This window comes from Synchiropus splendidus, chromosome 13 (genome assembly GCF_027744825.2).
Source record: "Synchiropus splendidus isolate RoL2022-P1 chromosome 13, RoL_Sspl_1.0, whole genome shotgun sequence".
In the NCBI taxonomy this organism is placed as follows: Eukaryota; Metazoa; Chordata; class Actinopteri; order Syngnathiformes; family Callionymidae; genus Synchiropus; species Synchiropus splendidus.
This window is the reverse complement of record NC_071346.1, coordinates 11,902,363-11,930,359: the sequence shown is the minus strand read 5'-3', so window position 1 is coordinate 11,930,359 and position 27,997 is coordinate 11,902,363. Positions and strand designations below refer to the sequence as shown.

Here is a 27,997-nt window from a genome sequence, read left to right as displayed (position 1 = left end):
CTCTACATTTCTTACATTTTTTCATATTCTTCTTTCCCACAGTTGCGTTCTATTATGCACAAGGTCGAATTCCTGAAATGAGTTGAACTTTAATAATACTTGAAAATGAACGGCCAAACTAAATGTCCTCCTCTTTTGATTCTGTCTCCCCAGAGGAAGTGCCTTCTCTGATGTCTGCTACAGCTTTGACCTGCTTCTCCAGCTGAAGCTCCATCCTCCCCTTTGCATCGCTCGCTTGCTGCCAAAGTAACAAGGAGTGCACTGACAGCAGCCACACCCTGCTACCAGTCTACTGATCTGTCCTTCCATCCACCCCCCACTCCAGCCAGGTTGCTTCATACCGAACTCCCCAGGAAACTGCTCTCCATCACCTCCACGGTCCGGTGTACCAGAAGATCCCCGGAGCATCCTGCGCACTTTGCCTTCAACTCTTTTCAGACTTGCAAAGCCTCCACGCGATCCACAGTGTCCTTAACCATCTGCTAGCGGGATTTATTTATCCAGAGTGCATCACCTTTGCTGCCTGCTTCACTTCATCTTAATTGAGGGCTCATCTTGCCTATTGGTATATAATTGCTTTCAAGGACAAGCAATAAACCGTGAACAGTGAAGAGGAGGATCCTGCATATTATCACTTAAGTCCTTAATTTTTCAAACTTGTCAGGCAGCATTTCAGAAAGGACAACTCACAGGAACTGTTTCATCAAAAGTGAAAGGATTCCTGGACAAGCGCACGAGCAGTACTTTCTCGGCAATCGCCGCAAGTTGTTACCATGGCGTCGATGAACATGACACATATGCGCGACACGAAGTGGCTGACGCTGGAAGTATGCAGAGAGTTTCAGCGGGGTACGTGCTCACGCTCTGACCAGGATTGTAAGTTTGCTCATCCAGCGAAGAGCTGTCAGGTGGACAACGGACGTGTCATCGCCTGCTTCGACTCTCTTAAGGTAAGAAAGGAGAAGTGGCGGACGGGAAGTTATGAGGTCAGCGATGAAACAGGCTGAGAGGCAGCTGATAAGGGAGTGAACACTCACTCTAAGACAGTCCTTCTCAAATAGTGGGACGGGCCCCCCTGGGGGGGTACGGAGCGATGGCGACGGGCTGCATGTGACCTTGGGGAACATGCTTTTTTGGCGTACTCCAATAATATATAATTGCACATCCACTCATAATATTTTTAAAATTTCAGACAAAAACAAAGTTAATAAATTACCGTAAGTTGAGCTATATTAATTTCTTTTCTCTTTTCTTTAATGTTAACAAGGATACAGTGTTATGCAGCGGTATACTTTTTATAGACAATTGATACTATTTATAGTGGTGGTAGAGTAGGGGAGCAACATAAAATAATTGAGAAGCACTGCTCTAAGAACATAGTTTAAGTGTATGAAAAAGCTGCAAACGAGAAGAAGCAGTAGTTGAAGGCATGCGCCTCCATCTGGCCGCAACATGTGCGTGACTTGGTTCCGCCCTGGTCATGTGCCTTGATCCAGAGCAATGAGGTGAAAAACACTGACGGTCTTTTTGAATCAGAAATACGTGTTGTTTTCTCAACTCGGCGTTTACAGTTTTGCTTGACTATTATCGCCATCTTGTTCATTCACTGTACAATGAGTCAGCTGTGGAAAGAAAAACAAGTGATAATGACTAAAAGGTACATGTATGAACTCATTGATATTTGCCCAGAGCGCAGCACGTCTCAACAGCGAACGATGAGTGTAGCGCTAATTCAGCCAAACCACTTCCTGTCATTGAGAACGATGGGCAGTTAGTGGTGTCTATCTTTACTGGTTTCTGTTTTTTTTCCTCCTAAATAACCATTCACCGCTCTATATGCGGTCATTTTCCATTTTTAGTCAGCGGCATGAAAACAAACACCTCTTTCTCTCCTTTATTTTCTTTCACAATCTGTCTCACGATTTGGCCGCGGACATCTACGCACTGTGCTTCCAGCGCACAAACATGCACATCACAGATGTTTTTTGGCACTTCTGTTTCTTATTCTGCACCAGATATTGGGAACTTGTGGGTTTGAGAGTGTGCGAGCTGGCCAGGGTTAGAATGAGGACAGTCTGTGTGAGTAAACGCAAAAACTCTGTTTATCGCCAGATGTGAACAGAGGATCATTGTCAGGCCCAACAGGAATGATTTACCAATTTCCTCACATTTGCCAGTGCCTGTGCGTTGTGTAGCTAACGGTTTAATTGAAGGCTAATGCTTGACTCTTATTGTTAGGAAGGACTTACCACACATATTTTTTTCTGTGTGTTTTTGTGCCTTAGCAGGTAGAAATTTCAAGATAACATTTTGATGATCTTCGAATTCACCTCATGGTTTGTGAGATTTGTGCTACGTTCCCGTTTTATTCGAACAGCAAGTGAGTGATGTAATTTTTGCCAAAATTGTCTGATGGTCTGTAATGCAGATGCGGCTCTGCTTACATTTCAAAAAGACACATGCTACGACTTCAGTGTTCAGGGCATTTAAAACGCAATAGACTCTGTTGTTTTGTTTTAAAATATGGCATGAAAAAAACTGTTTTCTTTTTTATTATTATCCTTCTCCCAATTAGTATTAAAGGCTGTTATGAGTCCACGTATTTGGGATCAATCATAGAGAGTGAACCGATATACGTGATGATAGTACAGGTGGGTTGGAGCAGGTAGAGAGGACTTCTTGGTGTGAACTGTGACAGTGAAACGGAAGCTCGATTGATCGTGATGTTTGGTTTAGAGACAGTAGCTCTGACACAAAAACAAGAAGCAGGATTAGAAATGTTGGAGATGATAATGCTCAGGTTTTCATTTGGAGTGACATCAGAATTGGATTGGAAAGGAGCGTATCAGAGGGGCAGTTGGTGTAGTAAAGTTTGTAGATAAATCACTCTCCTTACTTGTTCCTGCAGAGACACCTTCTTGGTGCACATGCAGGCAGTGAGCTTAGCAGCCACGATGGTGGTCGTATGGCCCTACTTCTCCGTCAAAGACGATGACATCCGACTGGCAGTTCGCAACATGTGCACCCACGGAGTCAGCCTCAGCAGTTAAACAAGACACTTGGCCTCAAATCACAGCACTGAATTTGAGCGCTACCAATAGGCAAACCGAGTGATAGCTAACCGGAACGAAACTAATGCTAATGGAATTTAGCGTTTTGGGCGAGCGGCCGAGTTCTGCTGTCAAAAAATGACCATCATTGCCCCCTAGTTGCTATGGCAATCCCTGACAGGAAATGTCCAAAGGCATTGAAGAATGAAAGTCTACTCAGTTGTTGTGAATTTTGTGTCCGGGTTTCTGAAGTCAGGAGATTCTCCAATACATTTGAGTACAACGGTATTATACTGTAGCTGCATAAATTGGTTTTGTGACATTATTATGGAGTTATTCAAAAAGTCAGGTTAAAAAAGTCATTTAATAATGTTGCCATGTATTTTCAGCGTTAAATGTAAAATACCTAGGGGGGGGGAGTTGATTTTTTTTCTTCTCAAACTCTGGAAGTCTCAAGTAAAAATGATGGGAACGTTGGTTTTAGCGTATCCTACACTGTATATCCGAAGCAAACAGCGTAAGCTATAAAAGCAGGTCCAAAGTTAATAGAAAAGTTTTCGTTGCTTCAGGGGAAATGTAACTCCTCCAAAAAAATATGCACACAGAGATGTGCCCATGCTCAGACTGTCTGTTATTCTTTTGTTCTGTCGTGAGCACATGTCGAACTTTTCTGACAAAGCTGGGGAGCTTTTATGCCTCAAATCCCAAATATATGAGCATGTGTTTAAATAGTCATTCACAGCGAGCTAAAGGTCGGCTACTGGAAAAGAGAAACAGGCAGTGATGGGGAGATTTTTGAAAGGAAGCGAGGGGCCTATTTTAGTTTGAACTCATTTTCCACTAGAATATGTGTAGTAATGCAGATATGTTCCTTTTATAACTTCTACCCCAGTTTTTTTTCCACAAGTAATGAAAAACAGAGCTGGGTGCTTAAACCCACATAGAAACGGCGGGAGGAAGAAAGAGCAGTAGAAAATGAACAGGCGGGCAATTTGCTTGGTGTGGCCTCTTCTACAGACAAGATAAGAGCTCAACCACCCGCATCCATAGGTACTGGCTCAAAACTTTCTTGTTCTTCTGACTCCATTTTTTTTTTTTTTTAGATGTAGGACAGTTTCTCAATTCTGATCAAACACACGGTCTTGGATCTGTGCGCACTCCATTGCCTGTGAGATATGATCGACCTTCTTCTAGAAGTGTATAATTAGAACAGGTCTCACATGATCACCAGCGCATAGCTGAGCAGGTCACACCCAAACCCAGTCATTTCCCTAGCTCTCTCTCTCGTGCTCGCTCTCTCTCTCGCTCTCTCTCTCTCTCTCTGGCCTCTTTTATCAAATTGTACAAGTTGTATACACAAAACACATGTTATCATGAACCCAGTGGCGAAATTCTAATTTTATGCTCCTATATAAAACTATATGATAAAGATAATTGGGTCCCTGGTGAATAATACACCATAAATAGTAAAAAAATAAATAAATTCTCCAAAGGTTTATGTGCTGGTGTGATGTGAGTGTTGAGGGCACACTCATCGTGAACTTGGCCCTCACCCCCATGTCCAGTCTGCTCTGCTGCCTCTGTATCAGCAGAGTCAGCTCACTGGTGTAAACATTTGGAAAAGGATAATGAATGCCTGGACTGCCTGATAGAAAGTCAGTTTTCTAACTTTGTGTCGTAGTATTTAGCTTATAATCGGAATGTTAGTTGTAAACCACTTGTGTGAAATGCCTGTGGTTCGTCCAAATTCTAAATTCTTTCCAATTGGCCTTCAGATGTCATATACTCATGTAATAATAATCTCTTTGTCATGATTAGAATTGATAGGATATTTATTGTCTGGTGTCTCTTCATGTCTCATTGAAGGTGTTTAGCCATCATAGAGAAATAAAAATCACCATTTTCAAATGTGAAGGAAAGATATTCACTCATGAACTATTTGCTTAAGTGATCAACAGAAAAATTAGAACAGTGAGAAGCAAAATGTAGCAGAACATCAGATAAAGTAAATAAATATAAGAGGAAATGGGTAATAAAGCTCTGCTTTTGATGCATTTTATTGTAGGGTTTGCATTGCAAATCAATGAATATGTGCAGATTATGTATTTATATTGAAAATACAAGTACAAAGGAGTTATGTGTAAAACTAAACAAAACAATGTTATTTTCACATGGGTCACATTCGACCCCTGGGCCACGTTTTTCGCAGGTCTAGGGCCTGGAAACATTATCAACCATGAAGTATACTTAAAAATCAAGATGATTCGTGAATCATATTTAGCATCCACATCTTCTTAATCTTGTAATTCACGACTTTATGATAAATGTATGAAAATAAATGATACATATCTGACTTTATCTTCCCAGATTGAAACTAGCTCAGCTAGTAGCTGCTTGACCAGTTTTGTTTTCTTTCCTATTGTAGACTGTTCTATTAATATCACAGTATAATTATCAAATCATTTGCAGTTGTTCTGGTGTAAATGTCTGTGTTATCTTAAGTTCTAGAAGTTTTCTATCCTTTGTACCAGGGGTCCCCAACCCCCGGGCCGGCGACCGGTACCGGTCCGTGTATCAATTGGTACCGGGCCGCACTAGAAATAATTTATTTCCATTTTATGTATTATCTGAGTTTGAATGATCTTTTATTTTGAAAAATGGTTAAATGGTTAAAAATTGGTTAAGCCTCAGTCACTTGGGAGCCAAAATGTAACCCACAAGTTTGCAAAATGACTCAGAAACCGCCGTCTTTGTAAAGTTTCTTTGCGAAGAAGGCTCAGTGAAGAGACATGACTTCCATGAAGAGGAAAGTTCAAGTGGTCAAGTGTAAACCGGTCCGCCGTGACAAAAAGGTTGGGTACCACCGCTTTGTTCCATTGGTGTAGAGTCGACTTCATATTGTGTGAAGACTACTGCAGCCATTGTTGATGATGGCAATGTCACACTTCTGTTTTCAACCTTGCTCTCAGCTCTGATGACTAAATTATCCTTGACTTCCTTCCCTTGTTTTTCTCCTCTTGTTTTCATTCCCCTCCAATCTTGGTAGCTCCCTCCACTTGATTTCCCACACAAGCTGGTTTTTGCCTCATTAACCTCAGGCCACACCCATCCTTGAGCAGCATGGTTCACATTACACTCTGGTTAAGGCACACACATGCAGAAGAGTGCACACGCACACAGTCCGAGATGCATGTGGTTCGAGTTTAGGCACCGAAATGACTTCAGCCATGACCTTGAGTGAACTCAGCTGCAGCAGCTCCTTGTTTACCCCAAATTTGTGCTTAAATAAAGGAGCAAAAACTGTCTGAAATGGTTAGGTTTGACTCACACAATCATCTTTGTATGCTGGCTTGCAGCCCTGACACACCCACTGTCATCATGTCTAGGCTCTGAGAAAACGTGTGTGTGTTTGTGTTCTACCTGCATAGGCTGTGCTGTTGCAGCAGGTTCTTTTGTGTTACTACAGTGTTCCCAGCCAAGATTACATTCCTGCGAAGCAGATGCCGTGTAAATATTTCTTATTTATCTCTTTGTCTGTCTGTTTTGCTTCTCCTTATCTGTTCACATATTTGGCGGCCATTTGTGATGGCATGTGTATTTCCCGTGTTTATGTCGCCAGGTAGAACTAGAAAATAAAACAAGGAGTAGCTGAACCCAGCACATGTAGGGTACATTTTGAATGCATTATTATACCTGGAAACAAACACAAATTTGAGGAGAGGAGTTGTACTTGCATTACTTTTTTACTAGCAATGTATTTAAACAATGTTGCACCTCTGAGCACATTTAAATACTGTAGAAAAAGTGAGCGTTGTTTATCTTGGATTAATCGTCAGGATGTTATACAGCTATTAGTTCAGTCAACATGGAAATATATTACGCTGTATTATGTGAACACGTGGAGCAAGCTTTATTTAATTATTCCATTGAAAAACCTGCTTAAATGAAAGTACCATTCATAACATCACCTGGAAATCCCATTGAAAAAAAACGTCAAGGTATTATTACCGGGTTATTATTGTGCTTCCCTTGTGAAAACACTTTACTAGCTAAGATGAACAACACAACTGCTACTATCAAGTAATACAACTGAATTCAACCAGCGGTTGATAACAATACGTGATATTGTCTTGATATTTTAAGTTGGCTATATCAGTATTTGATACAGCAATACTTGGATATACTGCTTCATTTGTGACAGGTGTAGTACTAATAACATTTTTCAGTACACTGGAGTTATGTGGTTGATGAAGGACTGATTTCATAACAACAAACCTGTTTTCATGCACTTAATATAGGAATGCATCTGATTTTCCTGCTTAAAATGATGTCTTGCTGACAAATATTACTGTATTGCTGAACATACAGTGTTGGAATATATTGCACTGTATCGTATCACCACACCTGTATCAGGATATGTATCGTATCGCAAACTACCTACACAGCCCTAGGATCTAATATTATTACCATAGTTTTGGCTCTTTATTTATTTATTTATTTATTCTTCATTTATTGGAATTGAAAGTAGAGTAGAGAACTAATGTTTATGAGCCACCAAAATCAGGAACAATGAGATATACTTGACACACTGTAAAGAATAAAACCAGCAGCCTCTTCCCCCACGCTGCTGGTGTTGTTAGGTTTACGCAGATGTCTATTTCATGTTTATGCTAATATAAACACAGAGAGCCTGCTTTTTCCTCAGTGTTTACATCCTTGTTAGATCAGCTCGCCTGTGCTTTTCATCAACAGCACGTCTTTTCTTCTCAGTGACAGCCGCCCCTGTCCCCCCCATTACACCGCGAGCCTTCATGACACCACTGATACAATAATTAGCTCTCTATTCTCCCCCTCGATTACTGTATCTGGACAGGAGTGTAATAAAGCTGTCGGAGGTTGACCAGTTTAAAATCACCAATGGCTTGCAGCTCTCAAAAAGTGTACTTTTGAGGCTGACACAAACTGAGAGGCAAACCTTTATTTTTGTTATATAATCTTCGCCTTTGGGTGTATTTATTTTGTCCAATTCTAAAAATGAAAATGACATTTAAAGGTCTTTTTTTGTTATTATTTCTTCCACCAAGGAGGATGTGTGATTGTTGGATCTTGAAAAGTAAAAACGGATTTCAACTCAGTTGTTTTGGTCTTTAGACAGTCATTGTGAGGAGGTTGGAGAGTGCACATATATGGCTCCCCAGCTTTCAATGGATGGTTGTGTTTTAGTCAAGACCTCTTAAATCGAGAGCAAGACCAAGACCAATGAGCGAGCAAAGCCACTGAGACCAAACTGACCACAGAACAAACTACGGTAAAAAGTTATTTTGGAAAAATGAGTACAAAACCTTGTTTGCTGTGAGAAATAAATATGTGTGCATCTATATGGCTAATACACAGTACATATTCTTCTGTATTCTGCTTGGTCTTGGGGTCTCAAAGTCTTAGTCTTAGTCTTGGACTTCTCTATACTCTGGTCTGAGTCTCAACTACAACTCCTACAACTGGGCTTTGTCATAAGGTTTTTTAACCCAAGGCTGTCTACAACATCAACCTTGGACTTTTTCTAGTGGCTCCAATTTGATAGTGGGTTATTTTGAGACCATATTTTGTGATCATTTCAATAACTTTATTGTTACAGGTGATATATTCAACTACTGAGAAACCACTGCTGTTTGACCCAATGATAGAGCATGTTCTCAGACCTTTGACCTGAAGGTCTGTACCTGTAGAAGGTCAGAGCTTAGAGAATTTGTATAAGCAATCCTGGAACAGCAGTGAAAGCACCAAACAAAAATGCAATGAAAGATTCAATCATCAAACCAGTTGACCTCATGGTCATGGCTCAATTTGATTCAGTGTTTTTATCATAGACAGCCCCTGCAGACATTAGCAACTCATGTTGCACTGGCTCAGCTACTGTGGGGATTCTTTCAAATGCATGTTCGTCTTCAGCGCTGCTTGTCACTCTGAGTGTGCCCCGAAGCCAAATGTGACTTTCACTTGAGTAATGCATTCCAGGGTGCTTTTTTTTTCTTGACTGAAATTAACTTTTAACTGCTATGGTGTGTTTTTTTAACCTCAGATAATTTATAGGTCCATATTTATATTGGTCTCACATTTTTTGTGTGTTTTTATCTTGCATGTGATTTTTTTGCATGTCTTTCTGGATGAGCTGTGAAGTGAACCATTGATGCTGGATTTCTGCTGGATAATACACGTGGTTTAGTAGAAGACGCAAACACTCCTCGTATTTAAACCTGGCAAAACTGGTCCTGCTTAAAGTCATTACTGCAATTTATGTCACTCTCAAACTTTCTGTTTTCTGGGATGTTTTTTTTTTTCAGAAATAGCTAGATAGTCAGCCCTGCTATTAGACAGGTGAAAGGGCTGCTTCAGGGCACTCAAACATGTTAAGCTCAATTCACTCAACACCGCTCCCATCGGCCCCTCCTTCTCACCAGCTGTTAGATCTGTCAGTCAGGCTTCACACCGGCCCGTATCTCCGTGCTACTGACGATCATAATAGACTGATGCCAGAGGCGACACAGTGACATGCCTGCTGGTGATGTCTGTGAATGGAAGACGCCATAAAGAAACAAGAAGGATTGATGTTTGGCGTCCATCGTTTTCCCAGTGTTTTCCCCAACATTCTTTCTCTTGTTGTCTGGGCCTGTCATGACACCGACTTGCATTTGAATGCCTTTTTTTATGCCGTTAATCATTCCTGGTTTCATCATTCGTCCCCACCTGTTCACATCATGTGCTCTGTAACCTTGACAACCATGTATTGATTTCTTGTCAACAACTACTCTGCCCAGTGTTCTGCATTTTTCTTCTACCTGTTTTACATTTATATTAGTTCTCGACGGCCAATTTACTGTTACTTCAGATGATTCATAACAAAATGTAATTGAAATAGAAGGTTGTTTTGATGGTTTCAGATCTTTTTACTTTGGTTTGCAAAGGAAATCTGAATTAAAATACATAATTTATGTGTCAGCTTTAACTAAAAGAGAGCCATTTATAGCTCCATATGCTGTAAACCTGAAACCTTTTAATACACTTCAAGATTACCAGTTGACTGCAGTTGTGCCACCAAAATGCATAATCTCTGAGAAACGGTTTCTTGCGCAGCCTTCCTCATGACATAACTGCAGACATGTGAAGGACAAAGTAGGAATTTCAGTTATTTTGGCTGTCAAGTTCGTGTTGAGGAGTTTGATTGCTACACTGCTTCAGTGGAGGTTTATTGATCATTTAACATGTTTATTTATGGAACCTGCTCAAATGGTGACAGCTGCACAGAGCTGTAGCAATAAATATAATCTCCCAACTGCCGAGAGTAAGACTATAGATTGCTCATATTGTTCGCACGGCTCATGCTAAATGCCACTTGACTGCCTCATCTTTCCTCGCAAAATCACAAGTTCCAAGTTCTGCTGTCTGTTCTGCAGTCATACTCTCATTTTGTCTCCGTATCACATGACAGAGCAGTGAATGTCATCTTAAGACACACGTCTTAGTTTGTTTAGCTGTTTACTTTTGACACAGAAATAGACTGGGAATGAGACTTCCTCTTTGACAAAACTTTCTTTAGCGGTTTTTATTGTTTGGTTCTTTTGCACTTGTGCCTGCTTTTACAGTGGATGGCTGCTGCAAGTCTTGCACAATGTCCTGGGTGTACTCTGCTCAAATGTGGTCAGGGTGGCCAGGCTTTTGATGAAGGGTTGAGCTTGGGAGTCGCAGATGAAAATATATAGATATATTTTCTTTATTGTTTTTAGTATGAGGTACCCATTAGTGAGTGGGAGTCATCTTGACTTTGAGAGGCTATGATGCTGAAATGAGATGGATTGATGCATACATTGATATGAATCACATGTCTTTATTTAACTTTTATTAAACTATGAAAGTGATGTAATTGTTGTAGGATATTGACTTCAAGCCTTGTAGGCATGCAGTGTAATTATCATGAAATAAAATCAGAGAAGGGAACAAAGCACTGCAGCGCATGAAAATATATATGTTAACCTAACCCTGGTAAGAGTGTAGAGGGGCACCCACACCCCCAAACGTTGGACACAGAGGGCGTTTTTTTCTCTCCACGTCTAGACTGGGTTCCGGTGGTAGATGGCTCCGGAAGGGAGTCAGTCGATGAAAAGCAAAGTGGACTGGTATATTCTTGAGTTATCGTACATCACAATAACGTCATAAAATCTAAAGACGTGGAAACTGTTTTTTTTTTTCTTTTTTTAGGCCAAACAACTTTTGAAGAATGAGATGAATTCATGAAGTACTTATGTAAAGATGAAAAATGCACGCCCTCTGTGACATTACTTCAGCCATCTACTCTCAAGACATGTTAAAAACAAAAGAGCCAGAAGGTCATGTTTAATAAATCACCTTTTGTGGCTTATCAACTTCACTTGAATTTCATCCTCTGATCCCCCGAAAATTGCTTTTGGACAGGCCAAATTTTACCTTTAAAATATGCACCTCTGCCAGGAGTTTTGTTGAATCTTGCTTAAAAAAAAATATACATGCGATGACCATGCTTGATGAGTGAAACAAACAGAGGTAGGGCTGTAAGAAAGTGAGATATGCTCAAATGTTGCACAATATTGTATTGATATTTTTGCTGAAATATTGCAATACCTGTTTGTGTCATATTGTCTTCATATTTGATGTTAGCTATATCAATAATTAATACATAGACACTTTGATATGCTGCTGCATCTGTTTTTCTTTCTGTACACTGGAGTTACTTTGTTGATAAGCGATTCATTCCTCTGTCGGAGTGTGAAATTTAAAAGAAAGTCTACCTGGACTGACATCACAATAATATACTTTTCACGTTCACAATATTGTACTGCATTGTCTGATGGATCTTATTACTACATATTGCTGAACTCACAGTTTGGCAATATGTTGCAATTTATTGAATCAACACTCCTATACCTAGATACCTATTGTATCACTAGATACCTGCCAATGCCCTCTGGTAGTGTTGTAAGGTTATCAAGCTGGTTCTCAGTCGCAAGTGTCATTTTATTTTCAGCAGTATGTGTGTGGAGATTTTTGCGAAGCGGATTCTCTTTTCAGCAACATGGAGAGAGAGGTTGGAAACATCCTGCTTTTGCCCGTGCCAAGTCCGGAGGAGATAATCGCACGCAGAAACAGGATTAGGCCAGTTGACAGTGGGATTAGAGCTTTGGATAGGATTACCGTCGTTGAGAACAGATTAGCATAATACTTGCCAGATTGATTCTCTTACTGCAGACCAAGCCATTCATCTGTCCCATGGTTATTGCTTTTCCAGCGATACTTTTAATGTGCATTCAGTCACAAAGTTACAAATAGTTTGGATCACAGAAACACTTCTGCATGGACAGATAGAGGAGACACATTTGGTGGAAGTGAATATGGGAGTGAGTCCATCAATGCGCACCATCTTTGGAGGACAATAGCACTTTTTCATTTACTTTTTTTTTTTTATCTCTCAAAGCTCTAAAATGACGGACTTTGATAAAGGAGAAGCAAGCTCAAATTTCACAGACATTGGTGCAGAGAACACCTCAGTTATTTCAGTCTTCTTTGGCCTGGACCTTGTGATTCCTTCACAGTAACTCTATTTTCTCTCTTCTTCCGGGAAGAAGAGCTCAGAGATGATTAAATGAACATTCGCACGCTGTGCACTGTGTACTTACACAGCAAGTACTGGACGGATTTCATAAAGCACCCCTGCTCAAATCAATACCTGTGTGATCGCTGTGTTATTACTCAAAATGAAAAGCTTGGAACTAACATCGCTCCCCCCGAGAGGCGATGAAGAGAAACCGAGCTGAAACTGTGGAGGAAATTGGCATGATTAAAGTCCAATGAAGGTGTTTGTGTGAGCTTCGATGGTATGAGTGTCACCACGACAAACAAGCAGAGGTCTAAGTCTGGCTAAAGGGCTGCTGTGTACGTGACATCTGACCCAAGGCATTTCTGAGAAGCAACACCTTCTCAAGTGTGAATAACTTTTCCTGCAGAGCTTTATTCATCACTCTCTCCCAAACGCTGCGACAGATACACAAATATATGTATGTCTTTAGCAAGTAATAGGTTGTCACTCGACCCCTGGTGCTGCAGTCGTTTTGTCACCATCAGACTCGCAGCATTGGCTGCATACCTACACTTCACTATCAGCTCCAGCAAACTCTGACCCGAGGACCAATAGGCTGCTTATTTTTAGGCAATAATTCATTGACCTGTGAAGGTGCACTCACACTGTCACATTGGATCACAGCCAGAAACGCAGCACAGCGGGATCATGTCATGTCGGCTTGTCAACAGGAAGCAGAAGATCATCATCTGATCCCCTGTTTGGAAAATGCATCTTTATTTAGCAACTTTGGAAGATGCTTGGATATCATGTTTTCATTACATAACACTCAAAATGGAGTTATCAGTGTGGATCTACTGGGGTGTTATAGCTGTTGCTGGGTGTCCGTATGATGAGGAATTGCTTAACCTTGCTTTTTTCTTCTCTTTCCTGTTTACCATCCCTTCTCACTAACTCAGAAATACAGATGACCCTTTAAAATCAAACACACTGAGGCATGAACCCGTAAACTTCTGATTGGTAGACCCAATTTTATATTATCTTAAGTGTAATCTTTCTCAACCATTCTGAAGTTAATGGTCGAACCTCACATGCAAAGGTGTGGTTAGTGAGTTAGCTTCACTGCCTTGCCTTTCAGCAATGATAAAGTTCTTTAGAATCATTTACAGCTCTATTATTATACTACACCATATGGGTATTTAGAAGTATTTATATCCTCATTATATGGTAATAAAGTGCTTTAGTTCAATTTTTTTGAACTGTTTATTTTTCATCAATGAAGAAATTAAATGTCCACAACACCATAGTGAAGGAGGGAAGTAATCTAATTTTCAGCAATGTTCTGACAATTTTACAGTGTACTGAGAGCATGTTCTCCACCATCTCCAATTTATCTTTTAATAATAATCTGGGCTATATATATATATATATATATATATATATATATATATATATATATATATATATATATATATATATATATATATGCTGTTCTTTTACTATTTTAGCTTGTTTTGTTTTTAAGTGGTTTGTTGTTGGGCTCTGTAGGAAGTGCCATACATCCTTTGTAGAATTTCAGGAAGGGTTCCATTGCTGCCTTTGAAAATAACTTTCTTGAGCATGTCATTTTGTTTAGCCTTGTTAGCCTTGCAGGCAAAACAGAGCCATTTTGACTTTGCCATTACCCCTCCACAAGTACTTGTATAAAATAGAAAGCAATGGCAAAATATGCTGTTTTTGTAATGCTCTTTTGATATGACAAAGAAAGCATTCAAGCATTTTTTCAGCCTAATCCTGGTGCTCCTGCCTGGGATTCTAGGTCCCCAGTTTACCACTGCTGCAATTAGTATTTAAAGAAAATTAGCATTTTATGTATTCATTTTCTATTGCTTTGTTGTAGTGGGGAGAAGATTCTGGACAGATTTTCAAACCCCTCTTCCCCTGGCAACTTTGTGGAGCCAGTTGGACTGTAGTCCGTCCATCTGGTACAGTTCCATCTTCCATTCTAATGCAAACAAAAGTGTCGGCATTGTTGACATACTGTAGATACCCGTATTCCTCCTCTGATCATCTTATCTTATTACATGATAATACCAGCGTCTGAGTGCGACAAGTCTCAGCAAGAGAATGCAGGTCACGTCTTATTGTTTTGTATAGTGACGAGTGAAGTGTATGTGCTTGCTCCCTCTGCTGCTCTTATAATTCTGCAAAATAATAATGAATGATTCACGTGCAAAGACTAAGGAGAGCTATGCTGTGATTGCTGGGTGTTAACTGGATTGGCGTCATTACGCCTCATAAGATTTGATTGTGAGATTACCGGATCACCTTTTTATGTCAGTCTCTACTTGTGTGCACGGAGGGAAGCGAGTGCCACCTCCGGCACCAGGCCTTTGAGTTTGGGCTTAAAAGCAGCTCAGAGCTTTATTCGCACAGTTTGTGTGAAGGAAAAAAAAAGGGCTTTCATCTCTGTGTTTGTTTAGACAGAAGTCAAAGGAACACAAGGTGGAGAGATGTGTTGCTTCGTATCAGCTCCAAGCTCAACCATTTCTCACATTGGAACATCAATCCACCCACGGTGACGAAAATACATTCTGTAACTGAGACTTGTGAATCGATTTCATGCCGTGTTAGCGCTTAAAAGTCTTGAATAGTTAAGGTCAAGACGTTGAAAAGGTCTTGCTGCATGTTTCATCTTGGTCAAAAGGAGAGGACAATACCCCACCCGGCATTCTTTACACATCACTTCATTGTTTGTTTAAACCACATGGAGTCACGGGGTGGGAGTCTACGTGTGAGCGAGACAGAATCGGACCATGGAGTGATGTGGGTGGGTCGTCTTTTGAAGAACTTATCATCAATCGGACTTCACAGTAGCCAGTTATTGTTCCATGATCAGTGGCAGTCAGCCAGGTCTGAGATCCCCAGATGCGGTAGCTAGTGTTTGATTTTGCTCTCCTCTACTGGGACCGTCGGTGTGGAAAAGTATCAAATAATGTTTGGGCAAATTTCATCAGACTACAGTGAGTGTTAGTGTCTGGTCAAGATTGCTCTTCACGCCTGCTCGAGAGAATGAATCACTGGAGTTCTCCTGATCATGCCTTCTTGAAGAAATGTGATTTTCTTGCATTTTCTTGGTGAGTTTTAATAAATCTTCAGTTTGACATCACAAGGTTAGATTATAAAAATAAATCAATAAAAAAATGCCAAAGTAAGTTTTTTGTTTTTTTTTTGTTTTATATAGTGACTTTTATGGTCCAGCCTTGTTAAACAAAGAACTTTATTGCATACAGTTAAACAAAACAAAAAAAAAAAAGAATTTTGGATTTAAATTTTCACCACTCAAATATGGCAACAAAAGTGGAACAGATTACATGGTATTTATTTGTACAAATTAAACTATATTTATATAATACCAAACTATAATACCAAAATACATGTATGTATTTTTTGTCAGTAATTATTTCCATTTCATTAATTTAAACTATATTAGTACAATAATTATAAAATAAAATGGATGGATCTTTTTGTTTTGACATCACATTGTTCAATTTGTTGCATTTGTTGGAGTTGGAGATGTTCGCTCTGAAACTATCTATTTATAAGGATCTGTTGTTTCGATCATTAAATTATTTTTTTCCCTGTAATTAATCAAAATAAATCTTAAAATCCCAGCCCTAATTTAAGTTATAAATTTATTTAAAAAAAAACTTTGAAGTCATTGATAAAAGGTCACAAAACATATTCTTCATGCTCAGTTTTATAGTTTGTATTTGACCTTTTGACCGAATTAACAGATCCGAGGGGCCCCGTGTGGCTTTACTTGCTACCGTTTTTTAATACAAAATAGCTTCACATGTGTTGAATAAATTGACTCGAAAGCGAGCCAAGTGCAAGTCCAGCTCAAAAACTATTGAAGTACAATCCAAACACATAGAGAACAACCTTATTGGGAAATGATGAGATTCACTGCCGCACTGTGCCGGGAATCATTAAGTAGTTCCTATGATTCACGTTGGAACTTTTCATCATTATTTTCTGAGTCATTGTCGAACAATTCTTATCGTCAACCTTTCCACGATGCCAGATTTATTCAAAATGAAAGGGAACTATTAGGAGTGACTTGATATCAAGTGGGGCATAATGTGATAAGTGGAAGGCAGCCATGCATTCTTATCTGAAAATTTGGATTGCCTCGGGTTGTTTTTGGTGCTTCTGTTATCTTAGTTTAAAAAAAAAAAAAGGTCTTGAAAAATGAAAATGAGGGTAAGGGATGTGCTTTTGTTCTAGTGACCAATCATCTCATCACGAGTCTCAGATAACTTGCAGCCGCTGTTCCATTTTCACTTCCTATTCAGAGTCAGAGTGACAAATCAAACAGGAAATATGTCTTACACTTCATGAGAGAGAAGCTCTTTTATTCTCGATGGAGATCTGTTTAAACATTTTAAAAACAAGATTTGCAGCACAGCGACTTATTGTCCTCTTTGAATCATCCGGAGACGATGAGGGATTCGCCGTGTTGTGAGACTGATCTGTTGCCGTGGACACCGTCCCCAGTTGCTCTTCAAAGCCGCTGACGTCACATGATGCTGGAGCCTGTTATTCCCCTCTTCTTCCGTTTTCCATCCTCCCTCTGTCCTACCTGCAGCTGATGACCTGCACTAATCGCTTCCCCCTTCATGTTCTAAAATTTCCCTGACACAGCCATCACCCTGATGACTTGCTCTTTCTACGGCAGCAGCTTTAAATTGAACTCACACCGCGGTGTCTATAGGTCAATTGTTGGGGTCACGTGGGATTATTGCAATATGAGCTTCCATGCTTGGACAGCCGGTGCATAAACACGCTCGAGCTCCGCCCTCTCTGCATGTCTCCAGACGAGTGCTATCCGAGCATGCTTTTAGCGCGTCACACACAGAGTTAGTGTTACAGGGTCAAAGTTCAATTGGAAGCTGGAGCAGCTTATTTACACAACATCTTCAGCCTAATAGGGAGCCTTTCGAGCACAGAAGTCGTCCTTTAGCTTAGCGTGATTCTTACAGATTTTGGCTTTGTAAGTAGCTGTTTTTAATGACTGAGGTGCTTCCGTCCTCTATTTTCAGTTTCACATGAGGACCTCGTGCCACACCCAGTCTGGTGTTTTGATTATAAATCCACACAATGGCTGGAATTTTATTCCAGAAGGAGAGAAACTGAAAGCAAGTTAGAAATGGCTTTCGAGCACGTAGAAAACAAGTGCCGGTCTCCATGTCTTGCACCTGTCTGCTGCTCCAGTGTCAGTGAGAGTGAACAAGAAGTGAAGAGGGGAATGAAGTCATGACAGAGTACTAAGTTGAATCCCAGTGGGGACGCTTCTGTCAACGAGGGAAAGCGCAGGCTGCTTCAGTCAGCTCAGCTGTGCCCCTGGGCTGAAAGCAAATACAGACTCTGCTAAACTCTGGATGCGGTGTTTGCTGGAAGTGTATGCACCACCTGTTTCGTGAACATGACTCTGAAGTGGATGTGCCGAAGTGCTTGTGTTCTTGTTAGCGTGGAAAAAAGGTGTGTGGGCGACATTAACCTGCATTTAATATGGAGAAATAATTGGCTGCTCACAGCAGGGAGGAAAAAGGGATCCCTGTTTGATAATTGTCCTGTTGCTAAGAAGCGTGACCTCCGGATGACTGCCGATGGAATACTGAGGGATCATATGAGGGGACAGTATTTATAGAGACAGTGAGACGTGAGTTGGATGTCTGGAGATCGGCATCGGTGTCAGTCATGACCCCACCGAGCTGGGGCACACGCACACACGTGCAAATGTCCTGGGATCGACAGGAATAACATGCTGTTAACAATTAGTGCTCCTCTCAGCTCATTTAAATTTGATTCTCTAAAATTAAACGATGTTGACGTGGGGGCATTTTTATTCACGGCGATGAAAATAATTCAACTAAGCTCTTGGTTTGGTCTTTATTTAATTCTTGGTCCAACTGGCTCATGTAGTTGCCTGCATTAAAATATATTTCAGAAGTATTTGATCGAAAACAACAATTCTTATTCTTATTATTATTATTATTATGAGTATGTATGAGTAAAGAGTTTTAATAGCATTTTTTAATATTGATAATATATCAGAGTATCCTCATATATTACCAGCAATATTTATCACACTTAGATCATGTAATAACTTTGATTCACCTGTAAGTGCACAGTAGAAACTTTTTAGTGTGATGATATTTCCATTCATTTCCACAGCATGCAGAATACAAGTCACTCTCCCATAATCTTGTCTTCATAGCTAGAAAAGAATAGGATTATAGTTTTGTTGGAGATGCACAAAAACCACTGCTATTTGTTGTTGCAATATGTCCTTAAAAGTGAAACAATAATTCGAAAATGGTTTGAAAATGAATTTTTTAATTAAATGAGAAAATGTGTTGTCTATGTTGTTGACACATTTTTATATCACTTAAGAAAGTGATATAACCTAAGCAGCATGACAGATATAGAGCTGTTTTGTCACTGTGGATACAGGCTGTGAACCAAACAACTTTCTGGCTGTGAACGTAAAAGTTATTTTGGAAAAGTGTCCAAACAGAATGGAAACTCTTGTTTATAGACACACACACACTTGCATACACACATACACTATGTGATTTGACTTCTGATGCTTAAAGGTCTGACCAAATTAGACTGTATAGATACTTAAAAATGGCGCCGTGATTATGCCGTTTAAGCCGCTGGCATGGCAGATGACGCCTCATGTCTCTTCACCTTCCAGGGCCGTTGCTCCAGAGAGAACTGCAAATACCTGCACCCTCCTCCACATCTGAAGACCCAGTTGGAGATCAATGGCAGAAACAACCTGATCCAGCAGAAGAACATGGTCATGTTGGCCCACCAAATGCAGCTGGCCAACGCCATGATGCCTGGCACGCAGCTACCACCAATGGTGAGCGGACACACATGTATGAATACACCTCAGCTGCTGCACATGGTGAGAAACTGACAGCTTACACAGACCCCGCGCTCGCTTTCCTTTTAGCTTTTGACTTTACTGAGTTACCGTTTCGCTGCCGGCACCATGAGATTTAACTGCTCTCCTCTCCCATCCAGCCCATGTTCTCTGTGGCACCGGGCCTGGCCACCAACGCCAGCGCGGCAGCAGCAGCTGCGGCCGCAGCCTTTAACCCCTATCTGAGTCCAGTGTCGCCCGGCTTGATGCCAACAGAGATCCTGCCCAGCACCCCGGTCCTCATGGCCTCCAGTCCCACCGTCAGCCAAGTTCCCAACGCTGCCGCTGCAGCCCAGAAACTGCTGAGGACAGATAGACTTGAGGTAGCTATTTGGACTACTTAAAATTGTCTTGTGGTGAGAGGGCACACGGTCGAGAATAAACCAGCTCCTCCCTGGAAACTCCAAAGCAGTGGAGTTCTTTCGCAGTGGGAGAGTCAGACTGGAATGATAATCAGTCTGCCACAGAAATTGTATTAATGAGCGATTCAACAGTGTTGTATAATCTGCTCCTATTTAGACTCCGATTTTATGTACCGTATTCACCCACACTCTTGCTCTTGTCACTGAAGATTCTAATAGCATATTGACAGAAACAATCTCATGCCGAAACTGCATGTTTTATTTTATCACCCTGCGTGGTTTCTTTTTAATTAATCCTGACATTGTCCTTGTGCGGAACACATTTACAGGTCAAAATAACTTCTTAAGAGGAAGATGCGTAACAGGAAAAAGGTTCCGGTTTTGTAGCATTTGCTGCCCTCTAGTGGAGTGTATTGGAAATTCAAACGTTTTACTTCTACTTTTTTTAAAGGATGCAAAGTTCATTATCATTTAAAAATGTGTTTGCCATATGTTAGACAAGTCTGTGTGACTTTGACGTGATGTTTGGGTCATTGTAGGTGTGCAGGGAGTACCAGAGGGGAAACTGCTCTCGGGGGGAGGACGAATGTCGCTTTGCTCACCCAGCCGACAGCACCATGATCGAAACCAACGACAACACCGTCACTGTCTGCATGGACTACATCAAGGGCCGGTGCTCCCGGGAGAAGTGCAAGTACTTCCACCCGCCGGCCCACCAGCAGGCCAAAATCAAGGCCGCGCAGCACCAGGTGAACCAAGCCACTGCCGCCGCAGCCATGGTGAGCAATCACACGTAGTCATCGTGACTCACACCAGTGCACAGATTAAAGCCAGCAGTAGGGCTATATACTTCCTGTCATTGCTGCTCTCATGTTTGTAGGAATTCTCTTTTTGAATGTATATGAGTGCACTTGTCTTAATTCATGTGACAAAGTGATTGTGTTCCTTCATGTTATCTTCCACCACAACCCGAGAGTCAGTTCCTCTGGTTTTTTTTTTCTTTTCTGTCTGATAGCCTTTATTGTTTTTCTTCTTCCTTTTTATTACTTCTCTTCCTCTTGGTATTATAAAAAGACTCCATTGTGTTCTCAGTCATGTGTCATTGAGCCAGTCGGCTGCACAATATCAGGAAGGTTGTTGTTGTAAATAGCAGTAATTGAAATTTTATTGTCATTTGTTATGACTTATTTTCAGTGGTATTGCATTACAACAAATTATATTTATTTACAGGTTATGTAACACCCTCTTTGATATTGTCAAATTGCGGCAGTTGAATTTATTCAAGTAGCAGTTCATTTAAACATTCTCATAATTTAGTCTTTTCCCTGTTAAATTAAAATTAATTACATGTCACTGTTATTATATACAATTTATTAAAATATTTAACTAAGATTTTAACTAAACAGTCCAATCAAACAGCATGTGTTTGTTTTTGAAACACCAGAGTCAAAAATAAATTATATTGTGCAGCCAAAGCAAAACTACTGTAGGTTCTCTTTTGTTCTCGACTACTTTATTTTATGGACTAAATATTAATGTTGCTGCTTTATTTGTTTAGCTTGTGTGATAGTAGCTACTGCAGACTGGTACTTGATTATTGATGGTTTAACAGTTGAACAGTAGAGCTAGTGTCTACACTGTGCATGCATTAGTCCTGTTATCCCTTTTGTATATTGCATTCCAATGATTTGTTTTTTATTTGTTTTTGTTTTTTCTCACCTATACCCAAACTGCACTGCTGCCCCCATGATGCACCTCTGCTTGCTGGTTTATGTTAATGCGCTTGACCCCCATTGGCCCATTGCCATCATGTGCTCGCTGCCTGCTAATTAAGACTCAGTCGGCTGTCAAATCACTGAAGCGACCCCTCGACGCAACCTTTGACCTGGTACTATGACCTTTCACCTTTTAGCTTGGCATGTGGCTTTGATGTAGAGCAGTGTTTTAACCAAAGATGTCTACTTGTTTATGTCGTCTCTGTTTCGGTGCAAAGTCTGTGTTTTTTTTTTTGGTTTTTTTTTTTCCTCCTGTTTATCTTTTGTTAGCGCTTCAAATGAAATGATTGTGGTTTGGGATCAAAACAAAGCAAAAATGTTAGCAGTGATTTTTGTTGAGGATGAAAAAACGTCAATCCACAATCATTTCACCATGGCTTATTTAACAAAGGTTAGTGAGGGAAAAGGAAGAAGAGCTTTTTAAACGCTTGTCTTGTTCCTGTCGAGTGTCTGAGTCAGTGACGGGTGTTGTGCTGCCGATTAATAAACTGTGCATGTGTGTGTCTGTCGCATGTCAGGTGGAAAGGGGCGGGGCTAAGAGGAACCTCCAGGGGTGATTGCACATGTACAGAATTTACCGTTCAACTGATAGTTCACTCCACCAAACCTCACTGAAAAAAAATGGCTTCTGCTCGAGATGTTTGTAGCTTGGCCGGAGTCCATTTTTGGCATTTGTCTGCGAGTGAACCATCATTTAAACACGGCTTACACAGTTTATCATGGAGCTAGCAGTGCAGCCTCCCTTTCTCTGTGCTTCCTTCCTGTTCCAACTGTTGTCAGCAGCTGTGTTAGTTTAATGCTTGCTTCGATCACCTAGTCAGACCAAAAGTGCAATAATCAATTGTCCTGTTAAATTAAACTAATGTCAGTACTTGTTTAGCTCCAGTAGGCATCATGCTCCTGCTTGTGTAGTACTTGTGTCAGGTCGCTGCTTGCTTGCTACTGATGATGATATTTTTGTTGAACAAAAGGATGTTTTAAAGCTGTTCTTATGATGTTCGCTAACTATTGTTTCTTTTTGTTTTGTTTTTCTTGTTTTTTTTTTCACCTCTCTCTAATTCCCACACACTTCTCCATCTTTCACTTCCCTCTCACTCACTCCCCTGCCTGTGACGGGACAGGGCATCGCCCCTAGTGTAATGGCGCCCCTGCCAAAGAGGGCAGCCCTGGAAAAAGCCAACGGGGCCTCTGCCATGTTTAACACCGGCATGCTCCAGTACCAACAGGCCCTGGCCAGCATGCAGTTTCCGCAGCAGGCTGCTTTCCTCCCATCAGGTATGGTTCCAAAGCAAACCGCAGCTAGAGTTTGACCACACAGACGACGCCTTAGTGACTCTGGCTGTGGGTGGAAAGAGGATGCCGGCTATATTTGCAACCCAAGAGGTTTTCATCAAATGTGCTGATACGGCCAATATATAGCAAAGTAAACAGAAAAAAACTTATTTTTTTTGTTTCACGCCTTCAAGCCTCATCTGCTAACCAATGCTCCCAAATAACTTCCTTTAACTTAAAAGGTCAGTTAAAGGGAAGATGGTGGTCAGTTGTTAAAGTAGAGACTGTTTTGGGTTTTTTTTTTTTAATGACCCAAAAGTGTAAAAATATGGACAGCTCATTAAGTGCTCAGTGTGGGCAGCTGGACTTGGAGATTTCATCTTTAAATGGAATATTTATTGATATATAAAGCAGTTTAATTGTGGCACTTTGCTTGAGCGTTCTTGGAATGTATGCTGCTTTGATCTGTATTTTTGCACAAATAGTTTTCATTTTGCTCAATGTTCTGAGGTCAGACATAGAAGTCGCGTATCATATCTTAAGGAGTGATTTTGGTGTTCTGGGAGTAGAGAGTAATTCCGTTCAGAAGTTAATAAAAGCGATGCTCATCTTCTCACGAACACACTTCTAGGCTGCAGCGAGTCTTCTCAGTGATGTAATGACAATAAAGTTTAAACACAACAAGAGCAGGGGCAGCTGTTTAGCTATGTTTTCTCATGGGATTCTCTTCTTCAATTTTCAGTCATCAGACTGTGGCCTAAATTCTTTTTTTCCGTGATCAAACCTCAATATTTAAGCTAAGTCCAGCACATACTTTGTACTTTGTTTATATAAACATGAGCACACAGAGATGTTTTCTTTCACTTGTGCAAGTCCAAGACTTTATCTGCTCTGTAATGTCCGCTTGTTTGTAGTTGAGGTTTTGGCGAGACAAGTTCCAATTGCCCACACTCGGCTCTCAGAGGAAAACTATGAGATGCTTCAGTATAATGTGCTTGGTATGGCAGTGCATGGCCACGATCTGTCCCAAACAATGTAATGTCTAACTTCCCTCTCTTGTTTTACAAACTGAAACCAATGTGGTATTTGCCAGTTATTTCTCATGACACTGAGCTTTGGCTGGAGCTTCGGTGAACGTGGATCCTGGTGTCTTTCAGTTTCGGCAAATTTAGCTTCTGTATCTTGCTTTTGTTTCACTATATCACTTCGGGTGACGCGCTGAAGGCGACAGTTTGATTGCAGACTCATGGGTTTTCACGACTATCACTGGTCGATGATTGTCAGAAATATTAACATCTTTTTTTGTTTGTTTGTTTTGTTTATCACCTTATCTCTCCCCACACTCTAACGAACCTTGTGATGGGCTGTTATGATTTCTCTTCCCTATCCAATCCACTTCCTGTTGCACTGCATGATGGGCAGGCTCAATATTGTGCATGACTCCTGCGGCCAGCGTTGGTAGGTTCCAGCTTTTCCTTCTTTTACTTCTGTGTAGCCTCGTGTCTATGACTCGCATGTCGTCCTCGTCTAAACAGCAGCGCTAAAGCTATTCTGTGAGCGTCAGTGTCACAACAGGCTTCGGTGTACAATGCAGCGTATTCAGTTGGGTCAGCTGCTGTCTGTCTGTTTAGAACAGGGTTGTCCAATTGCATTTCCTAAAGACTACCTTGACTGGCCCCAAAGGACGGAAGAAAATGTGTCTAAAGTTTACTGAAATATTGCAATGCAAGAGAATGAGGTTACATGTCTACAATGTTATTTCATTGTAGAATATTATTATTACAAATAATCTCAGACTTTTTTATGAGATTAATATCTTGGTAACTGAACTGTGTCACATATATATAACTGTGATGTAAAGACACTTGCTTACACAGCATGTTTTTTAATGTAATTTACGTATTTTGAGCGAATACCGTGAAATTACCATCATGTTGGGAGAGATTAAAAGAAAATGAAGATGTTAAAAAATAAGTTGATATCCTTGGAATTCAACTCGTATTGAATGAGGGTCACATAAACAAAGGCAAATGGCCGCATGTGGCGCTAGGGCCGCACTTTTTAGATGATTTCACCAAGGTTTTGCTATTCTATTCTGGTTTTAGGAGTGATATATATAAGTTTGAGGCTAATTCCAAATATAAACGTGATCTTTTGACATTTTAAGACATTATTGTGATGCATTTAGCTGCCATTTACATATAGTAGTATATGTAAATGATATAATATAGAGTATAATTTGAAATCTCAGTTTCATTTGGTATGTTTTATGTAATCCCCTCTTTTTTACATAGTAATATATCAGAAATATATTGCATAATTTTTTGATGACCAAGAAAATATCATCTTTGTATCTATCCTACATTTAAAATTTTCACAAGTCATCTTGTGTTTTTTATCAGGCCCTTTGTAGAGTATGTAGACTGGGTAGAATACCTCCTCGCTCTGTGGTTTTCCCCGTGCTTAACTTGGCTTCTGGCTGATCTAATATGACACCTGTTTAAAAACATTAGGAATGTCTGAGAGAGTTCATTTGCCCTCCCACTTCTCATCTGCCCCCAACCTGGCGCTCAGGTTTTCTGTCGACACGTCAAAAAATTGCAGGTTAATTTGAGATTTTTGCAATCTGTAGATGTAAATGGGGATTTTTTCAGGAACCCAACACCTCGCCGACTGAGACACAGGAGTGTATTGTCATCTGTACTTATTAAATGAGGCTTCTGTGTGGAACAGACATGGCAGCTTTTTAAGTTAGTTGTCGCCTGAAAATACAGGTTTAAAGCTCATTCAGACTTTTTATTGTAATGTTTCTATTGGCTCACTGGTTGGTGTGCTGTAGGAGTAGCCTGACCTTGGTACTTGTGAGTTGTCTAGTTGATATACTGGTGAGTGTAGTTTGTGACTGTGGTTTGTCTCTCTTCTCCACCGCTCCAGGAAGCTTATCTGTTATGCTACACCCTCAGCTCATCTACTCCAGCATCTCTCAGAGGTCCCTAGAGCATCCCACTCCTGACGCAAACGTGAACTTTAAAGATTGAGCTAGCTTAACAGTCCAACGGTTGACCTCTGTGCCTATGTAGGCAGCAGTGTGAAAGCTCAGCACTTGTTTTCAATGGCAATGAGAGGTGTTGGGTTCCTGACCCGGTCCATTCGATGCGATAAATTCTTTTTATTGTTTATTGAACTCCACTCGACATGATCGACATCCTGCTATTGTTTAGCAGCACAGACTTCAAAATGGCAAGCAAATATTGACAGACATTGTTGTCGGAGTTCCCTCGCGCAGGCAGGCGGCAGAAAGGGGGACGGGGTAAATCGAATCTCTCCATCTCGCTCTCTCTGTCTGTCTGTCTCCCCGTCTGTCTCACTGTCTCTGCCTGGTGTGAATGTGGCTCCACTGCTCCTACGTGTATTTTTGCTTACATGATTTTCCCTCCAAAAAAGTTCCCATGATGCACGGTGGTACTCCAGTCACTGTGTCTGCAGCCACCTCATCTGCCACAAGCGTTCCCTTCGCAACTGCCTCCACCAATCAGGTTTGCACCTTTATCGCCTCACTTCTCTCTCTCTATCTGTCTATCTCCCTCTCTCTTAGTCCTGTATTTGCACATGAACCAATGGGAATGCTCGTGTCTTGTAGCAAGGGGTGGGTTGCTCGGTAAACTCCTTCTTGTTGGCCTTCACTAGAGTCCAACATACTGTTAGCTTTTTCAATTTGTATTTTAAATGCTCTGTATCTGTGTCCCCGTTGTAACCTCAATTTTTGTCCTTTCCCATTTTGAGGACTCTTCCTTATCAAAGTTGACTACCAACGAATACATGCAATTGGTATGTATACGGTAGTTGTTTTCCCCCCCCCCCCATTTTCGAGCCACCCGCACAGCTTCTGCTCTCTGTGCCTTTGGTGCTTGGCATTTTGATTTAATTTCTTCTTTTTTCGCTGCTGCTTTCAGCACATAAGAAGAGCTTAACCATGACTCAGAAAGAAGCCGTTTCTGTTTCCAAAAAAAGAAAGAGCAGGCGTTCCCAGAATTGCCCTGAGGCGTGCAGGTCAACAACATGGAGAACTTAGATTTGCATGGGGTACCACCTCACTGACACCAAACCTCCCCCATCTCTACCTTTAACCTCCCCCAAACCCTCCCTGCTGTTATAGCTTCATGAACCCCTTCAAGGATTGCGCCAAGACGCTTCTTTTCTTCTCGGTCATCTTCATCTTTTTTTCCGCGAAGAAGCGACTCAAATGTGGTCCTCTGTGCTGACGACTTCGCCTGAGAGCGGTTTGTCTTTGGAATGCCCTGTTTGATCAACTGTCTGTCTACCCGCAGATTCCAATAATATCTGCAGATCATCTGAGTAGTCACAAGTACTTGACTCAAATGTAGTTCCTCTGGAGAACAGTGAGTGTCTTTTTTATTCCTCCCAATCTCTCCATCTCAAATGTGATTCATTTTGGTTGCAGTGAAGACTGTATTTGCAGATTGCTTTTTCTCTAATTCCCCAGGTTTTATCGTATCCCATATACATTCTAGTGTTTATGAGAAACAGGGTGCCACAAGGGCTGATCATTGGAGTGTTTTGCTCTAAACACTGTCTGTCGGTGTGTGTGTGTGTGCGTGCGTGCGTGCGTGCGTGCGCGTGTGTACACATGTTATTGTGTATGTTTGTTTTGGCCAAGAGAACAAGAGTTTGTGTGTTTGCTTAGTTGTGAGACCAAATCTCTTCAGCAAACTAACAAATGTATTGTATGGTGTACCTCAAGGGTCCGTCCTTGGACCTGTATATTTGAACTCATTTGCGATGTGGAAATGTTTGTTTTTGTCTCTTGTGAGATTTGACTTTTGAAAAACACCTGTGTGTTAAAATAACTGGGTCATTATTGTTAGGTTTAAGTTTGGTTCAGAGTCCTGGTTAAGTTTAGCCTTTTGGTTTGG

General features: G+C 40.8%; 1 protein-coding gene across 23 annotated transcripts in view; it reads left to right on the top strand.

Moving 5' to 3' along the window:
- The window catches only part of LOC128769941 (muscleblind-like protein 1), a 55,920-nt gene that overhangs the window by 23,770 nt on the left and 4,153 nt on the right, over nucleotides 1–27,997 (top strand). For 11 of the 23 annotated variants that reach the window (XM_053884073.1, XM_053884072.1, XM_053884071.1 and 8 more), the window contains 10 exons: nucleotides 154–950; nucleotides 19,421–19,591; nucleotides 19,756–19,977; nucleotides 20,556–20,795; nucleotides 21,851–21,904; nucleotides 22,913–23,066; nucleotides 24,486–24,521; nucleotides 26,508–26,599; nucleotides 26,847–26,891; nucleotides 27,392–27,463. In XM_053884073.1, the coding sequence (XP_053740048.1) occupies nucleotides 774–950; nucleotides 19,421–19,591; nucleotides 19,756–19,977; nucleotides 20,556–20,795; nucleotides 21,851–21,904; nucleotides 22,913–23,066; nucleotides 24,486–24,521; nucleotides 26,508–26,599; nucleotides 26,847–26,891; nucleotides 27,392–27,448 (1,248 nt within the window). In that variant the 5' untranslated portion in view covers nucleotides 154–773 and the 3' untranslated portion in view covers nucleotides 27,449–27,463. Of the gene's footprint in view, nucleotides 1–153; nucleotides 951–19,420; nucleotides 19,592–19,755; nucleotides 19,978–20,555; nucleotides 20,796–21,850; nucleotides 21,905–22,912; nucleotides 23,067–24,485; nucleotides 26,600–26,846; nucleotides 26,892–27,391; nucleotides 27,464–27,997 lie in introns of those variants that run through there. The other 12 variants (XM_053884079.1, XM_053884082.1, XM_053884083.1 and 9 more) reach the window with 12 other exon arrangements.